The 14,108-nt window shown below is 37.6% G+C and overlaps 1 protein-coding gene across 2 annotated transcripts in view; it reads right to left on the bottom strand.

The window, feature by feature from the left end:
- Positions 1-14,108, bottom strand: part of CDKAL1 (CDK5 regulatory subunit associated protein 1 like 1) — an 858,136-nt gene that overhangs the window by 656,045 nt on the left and 187,983 nt on the right. For both annotated transcript variants that reach the window (XM_063450500.1, XM_063450499.1), the window contains exon 6: positions 4,728-4,824. In XM_063450500.1, the coding sequence (XP_063306570.1) occupies positions 4,728-4,824 (97 nt within the window). The remainder of the gene's footprint in view (positions 1-4,727; positions 4,825-14,108) is intronic.

The raw sequence follows: 14,108 nt of genomic DNA on the forward strand, positions 1-14,108 counted from the left end.
AGAGACATAACAGTGATAATAGCATATTGTAGCAAATGATCCTTAGAGAGTTACAAAGGGATGACAGATTATATATATATATATATATATATATATATATATATATATATATATATATATACATACAGCATCTCTAAGTTTAATCAATGATACAGTTCACTGGCACCAACGTATATGTGTGTCCCTGCTTAACACAAGATTGTGCAGAAGTGAAACTGTATGAAAGATTACAGTTTAAATATGTTTGCCAAATTTAATTCAGGTCATTACTTCTGATGTATACAAAACACAGCTGAGAAATTCAATTTTGGTTGTTTCATCGTACCCACGTAAGTTACTGTTTCCCCAGCTGACCTTAGAAACAAATTTATAATATGGCTTCCAAGGACGGCTTTCTGGACTTGGCTTTTAAAGTGATATGTGCTCTTTAATGTTTCAATAATGTAAACAATAGGCAGAAGGAAACAACATTTACTGAATCAAAACAGAACATACAGGGCACTGGTTAAAATTGCAAAAAGCTTTCCACGACAATGGAATATATATCAAATATTATGAGATTTACATTACAAATACAATTTTCATTCCTCATTTATATAAACACATCTGTTTCAGCTTGAGTGGGTGAAATTTTAACACACACACAGCCAAATGGACCAGTAAGGACATGAAATCCTATTTTAGAAAATACTGATGTAGTATATGTAGTCAAATATGCTGGTTCAAATTATTTATGAAATACAACTCCTACAAACCCCAACCAGTGAATTGGTGACAAGCTGAAGTCGGTAGTCATGACTTTCAGCACCTAAACAACTTTAGCTTAATGAAGCAGTTTTGGTGCCCCTGCAGTCTCACTGCTTAATTCTCTGCCATTTAGGCGTTAAATCACTTTGTTGATGCAGCCCTAGCCACAACTCTGCTGAGACACACACAGAATGAAACTCAAAATAGAGTCTAAATGTTGTACCTTCCCTTATTGTAAAAGGCGTTTCATTTTCAACGTCTGATCTACTGGTTTAATTGCCTGCTAGAACCTGCAACAGCCTCCTGTGTGTGATTAAAGTTCAATAAACAAAGCAGGAGATAACTTCTAAAGTAAATACAAGGTGCGACAAAAATATTTTCCATGGAGGCTGGGTGAAACACAGATAAATAGAAATCAGAAGTGATTTAACTCCTAAATCCAGAGAACTGAGCAGTAAGACTACAGGAGCTTGGTCAATTCACTAAAACTGCTTCTTTAAGCTAAACGTGTGTTGGTTGCTTAGCTTAGAGTATCCGTTTAACCTTTTTGAAACCCAAACTGTGTGCATGACATTTGCATGGTGGCACATAATTCAACTGCAAAATTAGTCAATGACCCATTCTCCATATGCAATATGGCATGAGGCATGACATATGTGTACACACCACATAAGAGAAGAGAACTTCTGGGTCACCATGCTAAGAACTATCACTTTTTAAAGATCAGACAGGGGACAAATCACACTCCCCATGGATAGCTATTTTTTTTAGATTTACAGTTGTAAAGCCTGTGTGTGTTTACTGTATCATTCTTAGAAGAGCCGTCCGTTAATTCCTTTCTCTATCATTTTCTCTCTTTAATGTGGAAGCCATGTATTCTTTGAGTGTTGTAGGTATACCAGTCTCTCCTGCACAGAACCCCTCTGCTCTTATGTTACTGTGATGTATATCACAGCAAGGAGAGATCTTGTTGTTCTGATCTCTGCGGGAGGTGGCTAAAGAGAAAGGGATTCAGTAAGAGACAGTTTTTGTTTGTTAGTACTAAGTCTGCCTCGTACTGTTCTCCACTTCGGCTTCACCTTGCAGAGCTCAGAGTGGCAGACCGCCTCAAGCTTATAATGTGATACTATGTACTAGAAACACACTAGGGAGAACTGAAGCTGAGAACATTATAACCTCAGAACTTCAAGACAGTATAACTGCTACAGAAGCAAAAAGGAAGAGCAACACAACAGAAGTGAAGACAAAAGTGGCCAATAACGGCAAACATGAAATGGGTTTATTTCTATGTATTGTAATACTATTGTTTTGAGTTAATATTCATTTAAATTGGATCAATATCCTATTTCTATATAAAGTAGGGTAGTATAGCTTCCTCCAGACCCACACATCATTGTGAATCATGTGCTTCTCCCAGGTCATTTGCAATGGCTCTCGTATCCACGTGCAGTATCATGAATAATGCCACTTGGGAGGTAAACAGAACCTATCCTGATGCTATTAACTTGTCGAAATATCCTTGCACGACTGAAGCTGCTTGCAGCCCAAAACCCACAGAACGTTCAGCTTTCAAAATAAAAGAGTTTTTAAATCATCATCAGAAAAACAACAACTCATGTTGAATTTCACTAAAATTCCAAAGCAAATCAAAACATATACATGAGTCAACGTAGGAACTACCTGGTTTCATATAGGATATTATATTCTATTGTATGACTCTGAAAGACAATGTTTTTTTAATTGTAACCTCTGACTTGTTTTTACTTACATTGCTGTTGGCAAACTAACAATGTGCTCAAACAGCAAAGCAAGATTCTCAATTATTTTTCAAACAAACTTAGAAAGTTGCACTTTTACAGCATTTACACCATCTGCAATGTATGTGCACAAACAAGCAGTCACACAGCAAAGGATCCTATTCAGGAATGAAAATGACATAGGTGTGTATTACATCAGTCACCAAGTACTAATATATGCCAAAAGTACTAAACTACACATGCCTGCCGAGCGAGTGGTAAGCCTCTCTCATTAAATCTAGAAGTTAGAATTTAGGGCATAGCTACTTAAAATGTCAACTTCACAGTATTAACAAAGCAGCTTTTAAAAGTTGATCAGCTAAAAATTTAAGTAGCCTGGCTCTTTTCTATGAATGTTCCCTGACCTTTCATAGATTAGTTACTCACATATTCATAGATTCCTTAAAAATTGACACACACATATATTCAGATAAACACACATTCAGATACAGGAATATTTGCCCCTTTAATTATCAGAAGTATCAGGTGATCTAGGTGCGATTCTTTACTAGAAACATCTTACCAGCTACTCTTTCACTTTACTCCTCAACAATGTATACAAGAGGTGAGCTGGCAGGATGTGACATAACAGTCAGAGTGGGAAATGTGTATCTAAGTTGAACACGGAGGCAAGATAATTTGATCTCTTCTGACCAAAACTGAGCCAAATTTTGGTTGCAACTCACAATTTTTGTCTTGCCTTGGCAACACACAGCACTAGACTTGTCACATCCTTTTCAAAACTAAGGCTGAAACGATCATCTGGGGTTGCTGTGTTTCTGGTGCAGAGGGAACTTGCTGGCATTTAGGATCTGGACTGCCCGTATGGGTGGGACCAGTCTGATATGTTTCAGAGATGTTCTCTCTGTAATGGCACAAGATGAGCTAAAACCAGCTTGAGATCTGAGCGGGGACCCCACCGAAGGGCAAGCTATTTTAGTTGCTGTCCGTTCTCAGTATTCTCTTGGGCCCTGTTTTTTGCTCTCCACAAGTTTAAAGGGTAATCCAGATGTGGACCCCTTGCTCACGGTGCCTGGAGAGATATCAACTATGCCTCACTGATGATGCCTAACAAGGCTGAAACGATCATCTGGGGTTGCTGTATCTCTCGTGCAGAGGGAACTTACTGGTATTTCGGATCTGGACTGCCTGTATGGGTGGGACCAGTCTGATATGTTTCAGAGATGTCCTCTCTGTTATAGCACTAGATGAGCTAAAACCAGCTTGAGTTCTGAGCGGGGACCCACCGAAGGGCAGGCTATTTCAGCTACTGCCCGTTCTCAGTATACTCTTGCACCCCGTTTTTTGCCATCCTTTTCTAAACATTCCAAAGCACGTTGTGGATCTGCTTTTTTTTTTTTTTTTGCAAATATCGCTCAACAAAGTCAGAAGACAGCAGGTGACCCAAAATATATTCCTAGTCGAGTTTGAGGACATCAAAAGATTTCAACAGGATGTTACTATTTATTCTACACTGATAAGCATGCACTCTGGATGTAAAGTGTAAGAGAAGCATACAACTAATTGCCCTACTTACTTGGTCTCCCTAAAAATGTATGTAAATACATTGAATTGTATATTGTAGGTTATCATCATTTTTCCTCCCATGTGTAAAGATTATGTTTCGTCCAACCAGTAGTCTTTTTTTTTTTCTCATAATAGTTTTAAAGCACATGAGATTTTGAATTCAGGAAATAAGTCTCGGGATTTTGGGGGGGTTGGCATTGTTTTATTAGAAATATAGTTACACATTTCCAGTGATTCCACTTTATAAGAAAATATTACAGATGAGTCTATATTTTGACCAATGTGGCCTCTACTCAAAAAAATAAATAAATAAAAAATAAGAAAAACGGATAGAGTTGACGATAAAGTAACAGGTAGTAACGCATAGTCACGTGTATTTTATATATCTCGTGCCACAAGGAAATGCTTCTTTGTTTATACACTTAAGCTTGTTATATGAAAACACCATATGGATCAATAGAGCCTACTGCAATGAACACACTACAAACTCATTTCAAATACTTCGCTTTTAAAATCCATGAATTAAATGGTGAATTGATAGTATTGCAATGCAGCTACAATATGTAGAAAACCGTGCATCAGTTGCAATGTCCCTTTAGTTCAAACAATATAAAGTCAGGTCATTGTTATCAAAATAAAGAGCATGCTTATTCTTACCCCGATGATACTCAGGCCTTTCATGTATTCTTGCCTTGGCTGAGCTTGAGGAACACAACCAGCCAATACAATCTTTTTGTCATCGTCTTGTGCTTTCCTGAAAACAGAAATACAATGTAAGCATAAGTGTTTGAGAGGCAGAGGAGATGTAATACAGACAGAAACATCAGGTCCAGTTTTGTTTGTAAGAAACAGAGAAATTATAATTCCATGTAACCAAGTATGCATGTAATCTATCTGATAGTCACTGAGTGATGTATAGTTACTTCAGACATAGCCAAAATGACCTAAATAGAATCTGGCCTAAAGTGTAATTCTAGGTAAGTGGTTCTTAACTTAGTTTTTGTTTTTTGTTTTTTATCATGAGAAACCTATTTATACACACGTCACTAACCTTGGTGACCCATAATGTGATCTATTAACTAGAGCCTGTACAAACTGAACTAGGTGCAGCAGTTTTAAATGGTCTATCTAAACAGGTAGACAACCATGTATATCTTGGAATGAAGACCAGACACGGGAGATAATAGAAATATTTAAATACCTAAAGGGAATAAACACAGTAAAGGAGGAGACTATTTAAAAGAGGGAAAACTACCACAACAAGAGGACATAGTCTTAAATTAGAGGGGCAACAGTTTAAACATAATATCATGAAATGTTACTTTACTGAGAGGGTAGTGGATGCATGAAATAGCCTTCAGACTGAAGAGGTAGAGGTCAACTCATCTACTAAATGAGACAATACTTGCATATTTTATATTTATCCAGAGACCAGCTATTACCTAAAATACACAGAAATAAAAAGGAGCATACTAGATATTTCATGGCTACTAATAAACAACACTGAAGTGAAAAATGTGGAACCGGCCTTACTGAGCAATGTTCACCACATCAGAGTATCCAGGCCCAGAATGGTACATGGGGACATCACCTGCAGAAGAAAACAACCTCACAGGAGCCTTGTCCTCCCCTAATTGTTCTTCCCCTTCTACTTCCAGCATATGGACACTGCCTTGAGATGTTAGTCCAGAGTCTGGACCATGAGTGATGTGAGACCCCAAATCTTAACAGGTAGATTGCTTTATCCCTGACATCTGGAGACCTCCTGAATGGGATCCCAAAGGAGCGCCACGGAAAGCATTTAACCTGTTTAGTACAACAATTAGGATACTAAAGTGGTTCTAGCATCAGAAATAGTCTAGTAACCATAATAATGTGCTGTGAAAAATGTTGGTTCTATATAAATGCCAATATAATTTGCATTTTAAAACTGTTAAAATAAATACATTTAAAAAATCATCAATACATTTTTTTTAAGTAATAAAAATAGCCTTCCAGCTAACTTTTAGGTACAAAGCAGAACCATTTGCTATTTTATGTACAATGGGAATGGGGAGATAGTCTGCATTCCAAGCAGCAACCACCAAGAATGTGAGAGCTATGAAATCTTTAAGGAGCAATTCCAGCTATAGCTTGGTTAAATGCTGACTAAATTCTAGGGGCAGTCTAAGTCATGGATAGGCAACCTTTGGATGTTGTTGACTACATTACCCATAATGCTCTCCAGCCATATTGTTGGCAAAGCACCAGGGGAGACTTAATCCACAAAATCTGGAGTGCTGAAGGCTGGCTACCACCGATCTAATCACTAGAAGCATTTCATCGCATTGAATGTGTTCTAGTGCAGGAGTATGAAACTTCCAGCACACCAAGATTTTGAGGACTGCATCCCCCACAATGCTCTTACAGCCATAATGCTTGCTAAACATTAAGGGAGATGTAGCGGTTCACAACATCTGGAGAGACAAAAGGTTGCCTACCAATGCTATAGTGCTTGTAGGGCCAGATGTACTTCTCTTGCTGCCCCAACACCAGCTTACTCCATGTATCCCACATATATACAAAACGTTTGGTGAATGAAACTAGTTTGGGGTAATATTGGATGATTAATGTAACCAAGCGTGTGATTGGATAAGTAGGACAGGACTGGGAGAGAGATGTATGTGAGTAGAGGCTGCTTGTAGGGTTGCATGTGTGGGGGGATGCTGCAGGTTAGTGGTAATGTTTGTTTGTGTGGTGTGGCTGTGTGTGTTAAGGTTGGTTACTTTTGGTCTTACATGCATCTGGGAAAGCTGCTTGTTGGGTGGTGCATGTGGGTTGGGATTGCATATGTGGAAGGCAGGCTATTGTGGGGTAGTGTGTGTTCCTGTGGATGTGTGTTTGCGGTCTAGGATATGCATGCACATGAATATGGGCTGTATGGGAACGGGAGATGTAGGGTGTGTTTAGGAGTGGAATAGGGGATGAATGGTGTGTGTGCTGATATGAACTGTAGGATGTGTGGAAAGATGGGGCTATGAGGTGTGTTTGTGGGGGGGGGGGAATAGAGGCAGCAAGCAGGGTGTGTTTAAAGGGAATAGGGGCTGTAGGGCATGTTTAAAGGGGATGGTGAATATTTTATTTTTAAGTTTTTCTTCGTTTAAAAAGATAAAAATCTCTCTCAATCTGTAGAAGATAATACCCGTTTCCTGAAATGATCCACTGCTATACCAGTTATTAATGTAATTGGTTATATGCCACCAAGGTTACAGACCTCATACTTGCTTAGGCATTCTTTAAGAGGCTCTAATTCTACTCACAAGTATCACGGAATTGGAATTACTATGTCTGTTAGATTTCAGTAGTAAAAAAAAAAAATGTGAGCAGAGTGTAGACAGCAACAAGCAAATGTCAATGGGCTAAGGTGTAGTATGAAAATGATAAAACAAGCCAAGGTCAAGAGATACAGAGAGCAGGATAAACTATGGCTAGAGGGGTCAAAACACAAATATGGTAGATCAACAGACAAGAACACTCTCTTTAATAGTGAAATGGGATTCATACAGGCAGGCAACTATTTGTGCATAGTGGGATAACATTACATTAGCTAAAGCATTCCTTATATGTAAAAGGGCAATCTTTATTCAAAATTAATATCCCAAAAATGTGTAGGGAGATTAATTAGCTGAAAAAGCAAGCAAATGTATTTTCACTCTTAATATTTCATTTGGAAGGCTGTTCTATTCACCAACACACAGATCCTCAATAAAGTGTTATCTTCACAATGTACAGACAAGTTAAAGACTGGCAACTGGTGAGGGTTTAAACAGGAATGAGAAAGCCCTCACAGGTTAAACATAACTGTGGCAACATAACATGAGGGTATGGATTTGCATGGAAGACACATTGAATCATGTGTCTGGAAAGTTGGTGAGCATGGGAAGCTATAAAAGGACCGAGGTATAGTGTCCAGCATCCTGAAATTTGCACACAAAAAAAAAAAAGTTGCAGGGTGCTAGAGAAGACAACATGGTGACAAAATGTAGCGGGGCATTAGGAGGTATTAGGACACTAGCTGAAAACTTGTACGCTTAAATTGAAATAATGAATCCAGGCTCTGGACAATTATCAAGCCTGTAACAACCTTGCCATCTAGTGGGGGACTAAAATTAGATCTGCTCTAACAGAATGTCAACATTTCCTTATTCCCTTTGAAACCATTTTGCCTAAGTTCACTCTAGGGCAGTGTTAAAATGTATTATGCATCAAAATACTGAATAAAATAAAATAGTATGTCCAAAGTTATAAAAAGAAGAAAAGAAAAAAAAAAAAAGAAACGCTTTCCAAAAATTTGAGAACTTTAAATACTTTTCAGATTATCATAGGCCTTGTCTGGGATCTATGTTTCCATCCTGACAGAAAGAAGGAACAGTATATTTTGCCAAGCAGCAAACCGAAAAGAAGCAGATACTCCTGGAACCAATGGAAGAGACCACGAACTTCCAGTTACAAGAAAACAAGCTCAGGCTCTCTCTCTCTTTGATAGATACGGAGAAGTGTTGTATATTACATTTTCATGCCTGTATGAATATAAACATTTTGGATCATTCTCTAAATTTCAGTATTCCCTGTAAAGTAGCTGGCTAAACTCTTGGCATATTAACCTGCCAGGCACACAATACGTAGCCAGAGACTGAACTGCTGTCCAACAAATTGCACAATCTCAATGCGGATATAGGCATTTTTTTATTACACCGGTGAGAGACGCCAAAGCAAGAGGAGTAGGATGATGGGTTTCAGGAAACCTGCACATAAAATCCAGTATAACCAGAAATAAACTAAAATTGCAGACTTGCAGATGTTTTAAGGCTGGTATTTCAGATTAACTTCCATTTTAGAAGTTTATATCTAAACTGTGATTTGATCGTGACATTAAATAATCGTTTATTTTAAAAAAAAAAAAAATCTAACCTTCTATAGGAGGATCAACCACAGTGAGTGTTCATGTCATATGCAGTGACCACAGTGACCAATTAATTGGTGACCTCACAGGACCCCCACCTCTAGGTTGAGCTGTTCTGGGAAAGGCAAGTATTTTGTCCTCTGTGGTTCAAACACCACCTGCTAGATTTACCACCTTTGTGACAGGTTCTGTACCCTGTATGATGCCATCATAATGCTGTAGCTTCCCAGGTAGATTCCAACAGAAGCCCAAGGCATCCGGATTGCTGTGGCACAATGATAGAGATTGTGTGTCCTCTCCTCTTTGGCATCATTGGTTGGCAGCGTAGTACCCTGTACAGATCGCTGGCTGTTACAAGAAAAAGACATCCAGAGCTTCTTACAGGGTTTACCTGGCATTGAAACATGGTCACACCATATCACAGTGCTGCGGGACTGCAGCTAATATGCTCAACATTTTTTACATAAAATCACTCCAGAAATTCTGTATGACCGACTTCTGGGCTGAGTGATCACACTGGGAGCCAATCTACTAAACGCTGCATTGTTAGGATTAGTGTTCACGTTAGAAATAGGGTCATGGTGACAATGATCAACAAATAGCATCTCTAGGGGCAAGTCCCCAAACACATGTGAAAAGGTGTTCATGTGGGTATTGCTGTAGATGCTGTAAGAGTGATGCAGCAGAACACAAATCTAGCATCTTTGTAGCGGTAGAGCACACAAAACCTGTGAAAAGTCACCATTAAAATAAACTGCGCTTCATAATCCAGTCTGCCATTCTTGGGTTGTGAAGCAATGATTTCCTAGCTCGTTGCGAAATTAGAAAGTGCTTCAAACGTTTTTTTTTTGTGTGTTTTTTTTGTGATTTTGTCTTCTTTTGGATCAACCACAGAAACAGATGTGAGAAAAGCTGAACTGGAGGAACGAAAGTGGTTTTTCTGCCTATATAACGCTGTATGACTATATAAACATGCATCACGAAAGAGACCTGTAACAATGACAATACATTACCAGTCTCTGTAGTGATCTTAAAGAAACATTTTGCTCTGTGACAGAGCTGGACATTTACTTCTTAGCGGTGTTACTGGCTCCTAGATGTCAATGCACCCTCCCTGAGTAAAGTGCTTAAGGGAGAGTATAATGACAACAAATGACATTTTCCACTTCAGTTAAAATGCTATGTTTTAATGAAAGCAAAATAAACAAATGGGTTCTGAATTATACATGGATCTTGCTTAAAAGATCAGTCGGACAGATATCACCAAGTCTAGATCTGAAAAACAGGCTCTCATAATAATAAAAAGAGAATATTGCCCAGTACTCCTCAATACTTATACATTCCTATTCACAGCAGCAACGTTTCTACCCAGTAAAACAAGTCGTTGAGGAGCCAACTCGTAAAGAGGCCATACTAGATTTAGTGTTAACAAATGGAGATTTGGTATCAGATATTACTGTAGGTGAAAGTTTAGGATCTAGTGATCAGTCAGTCAGTGTGGTTTAATATAAGAACAGTGACAGAGTCACACCACACGAAAACATAAGTTTTAGACTTTAGAAAAATAGACTTTTCTAAAATTTAACGAGCCTTTATCTACTACATATAGATCTAAAGAGCATGTCAAACAAACAACAAGATCTGTGCCAGGTCTAAAATACAGACATAAATCAGGATATAGTTTCTATAGCTGTAGATAACAAGCATAACTCAAACTTCCCATGTCAAATACAAGAGACAAAATACATAAATAAATAGGCTTCACTCTAAGACAAGAAAGAGCCACAAAAGCCAAGGAACTTAAACTTCTGTTTTTTGCAATACACTGTGCAATTAAAAAAAACAAACAAATAAATAAAAGAATGACCAGAATCATAATATAATGGAGTCTATAGAAGAGCATACTGAGATCATGAAATCCAGGCTACACATGGACAGAGTTTGGGAAGCATGACAACATTTGCCCATATTTCTCCTAATTGTTGGGGACTCATGGTTCATTCTCAACTGCAAGGACATTCAATCTGCACCTGCTCTTAGGATTAGGAATTCCTGGTCACCCTTCTCATAGTCAAGATAGAATACATGATCTAGTAAGTTGCAAAAAGGATTAAAAAAATAATTCTCTAGTTGGTCTTAAAAAAAAAAAAAAAAAAAAAAAAAAAACACCACAAAGTTTGCAAAACAAAGCACTTTACAGACAGGTTAAAAAAAATCAAAAAAAAAAAATCAATAGATTTGAAAGATGGCTATCCCATGTTGATATCTCAATTAGCAAAGATGCAGAGGATCTATCAGAACTACGGTATGTTGTTCTGACAATAAAATTCTGACACATCAAAGGATTAACTGCCTGTTGCTTGGTACAATAATTGCACACTATGCAGATGAAAAGTGGCTGCAGGCTAGTAGGTATAATTTTGTTTTTCATGTGAGTATTGCAAAATCATGAGTTGGTAAAGCACAAGACAACAGATGTACTTGTGTGTGCGCAAGGTATGAAGCCAAGAATATTTTGAGTCTAGTTACTACAAAGAAATTGGTGTTTATATCTGGATAGATCTTGGTTTTCCTTCTTTGTAAGATATTGCAGTCACAAAACACATGAACAACTAGAAAATGACATCTAAAGGATTTCAAGACGCAGCGAGTGGTTTTGTTATTAAATAAAAAAATAAAATATAAAAAAATATATGTTTTGAACAACTAAGTAAAAGTGCATGAGTAAAATAAGTATTTACACAGTTTTACATGTGCAAGCTAAATTCAGACAAAAACTACTTACTTGTTTAATAGCTCAGTAATCCGCAGGCTAAACACAGCAAGTTCTGCCATCTAGTGATAGAACTGTGCATGTCTCACTGACTTCCTATTTCCCGATACTCATGCTATATCCCACACAAATGTAACTAACTTATTAGTAATTTGTAAATGGCTATCACCTTACTGGTTTCCCCCAAAAGCTCAATTTCTTATAAGTAACCTTGAAAATATCACAGCTTAGTCCCAATGTATTGATACATGCACATTATATGCGGCCAACATAATTAAATATATAATGCCTTAATATAGCTCAATACCCCTTCACCCAGCTCCTTTTGTGAATATCCAAGTAATCAGATTACACAGTGTTTATGGGCCACACACAGAGTAGACACCTGGCTATGGCCCAGGAACAAAAAAATTAATAAAAAACCCAGATCAAGGTAATTGGTCTATTCTTTTGGGCAAGTACCAGTGTAACAAAGTGACAAGCCGAAAATCAAATGAGTTTAAGTCAAGAGAGAGATTCACTATTGTCATCTATATGTATGCATATTATATCTATATGCATTCTACATGTCATATGAACTATAGAATTCTACACTTTACTCAAACTAAAGGGGCACTATATGCACCCAGACCATTTCATCATCTGTACCCTTAACCTTAAAATGTAAAACAGCAGGTTCAGAGAAGCCACTAGAGGCGCTATACCCTCAATGTCTGGGTGATAAAACATCAATCCAATTGCCCCCCAAAACAAGGACAGAAGGTGCCTGTAGCAAGTGTGTTAAAAAAAAACAATAAGCTTAGAGACATGTGTACAAATGCTTGTAGTTTAGGGAATAAGATCCATGAACTTGTGGCAATAATGGCAACTGAGAATGTAGATTTAGTCGCCATTACGAAGACACGGTAGAATGAGAAAAATGACTGGGACATAGCAATACCAGGGTACTCTTAATATAGAAAGGACAGGGAAGGCAAGAAAAGGGGAGGGGTGGCCCTATACATGAAGGATAGCATAAAATCTAGCCTAATAAAAGTTAGTGAGGTGAAGAGAGTCCGTTTGGGTTACATTTGAATTTGGTAATAACGGTAATTTGTGTAGGTGTGATTTATAGGCACCCAGGACAAATGGAAGAGTTAGATAATCTACTAATTGAGGAAATGACAATGAAGGGGGAAGTTATCATCATGGGTGACTAATCTTCCTGATGTGAATTGGAAAACAAAAATAGCTGCTTGTGCCAGGAGCACACATATCCTAAACTCCCTACTGGGATTGTCTCTAAAACAAGTAATTGAGGAGCCAACTCAAAGAGGACATACTAGATTTAGTGTTAACAAACGGCGATTTGGTATCAGATATTATGGTAGGTGAAAGTTTAGGATCCAGTGATCAGTGTGATTTAATATAAGAACAGTGACTGAGTCACACCATACAAAAACAAAAGTTTTAGACTTTAGAAAAACAGACTTTTCTAAAACTAGAATATGTGTTAAGGAGTCATTATCAGACTGGAGCAATTTAAATGGAGTCCAATAGAAATGGGAATATTTAAAAGTTGCACTGCTGAAGGCAATAGAAAATTGCATTAGGCTTCTCAGTAAAAGCAAAGAATCCAAGAAACCACTGTGGTATTCCGCAGATGTGACCAAAATAGTAAAAAAAACAAAAAGTTAGCATTTAGTAATTATAAAAAAAAAAAAACCAGAGTAAGGAAGATAGACAGATCTCTAAGATCAGGCAAAAAGAGGCTAAGCACGTTATATGAGCTTCCAAATCTCACACAGAAGAGAAAATAGCACAGTCAGTTAAAAAATAAATAAAAAAAAAATTAAAAAGGGGGGGACAAGGTATTTATTAGATACATATATTAGAAAAGGAAAGTAAAGCAAGGATTACTTAGATTAAAAACAAAAGAAGGAAGGTATGTAGAAAATGATAAAGGTCTAGCTCACTGCCTCAATGAATATTTTTGTTCGGTATTTACAGATGAAAATGAAGGAAAGGGACTTCAGTTAAGAAAAAGGATAAATGAGTCATTTATTACACGCGAGTTTACAGAGGAAGAGGTTCTATTTCAACTGTCAAAAGTAAAGACAAATAAGTCAATGGGACCTGATGGAATACACCCAAAGCTATTAAAAGAGCTTAGTGGTGTACTAGCAAAACCATTAACAGATTTATTTAACCAATCATTGATAACAGGAGTAGTCCCAGAAGATTGGAAGTTCGCAAATGTTTTGCCCATTCACAAGAAAGGTAGTAGGGAGGGGTCGGGCAACTATAGGCCAGTAAGCCTTACTTCAGTAGTGTGGAATGTAAT

Source organism: Pelobates fuscus, chromosome 4 (genome assembly GCF_036172605.1).
Source record: "Pelobates fuscus isolate aPelFus1 chromosome 4, aPelFus1.pri, whole genome shotgun sequence".
NCBI classification, from domain to species: Eukaryota; Metazoa; Chordata; class Amphibia; order Anura; family Pelobatidae; genus Pelobates; species Pelobates fuscus.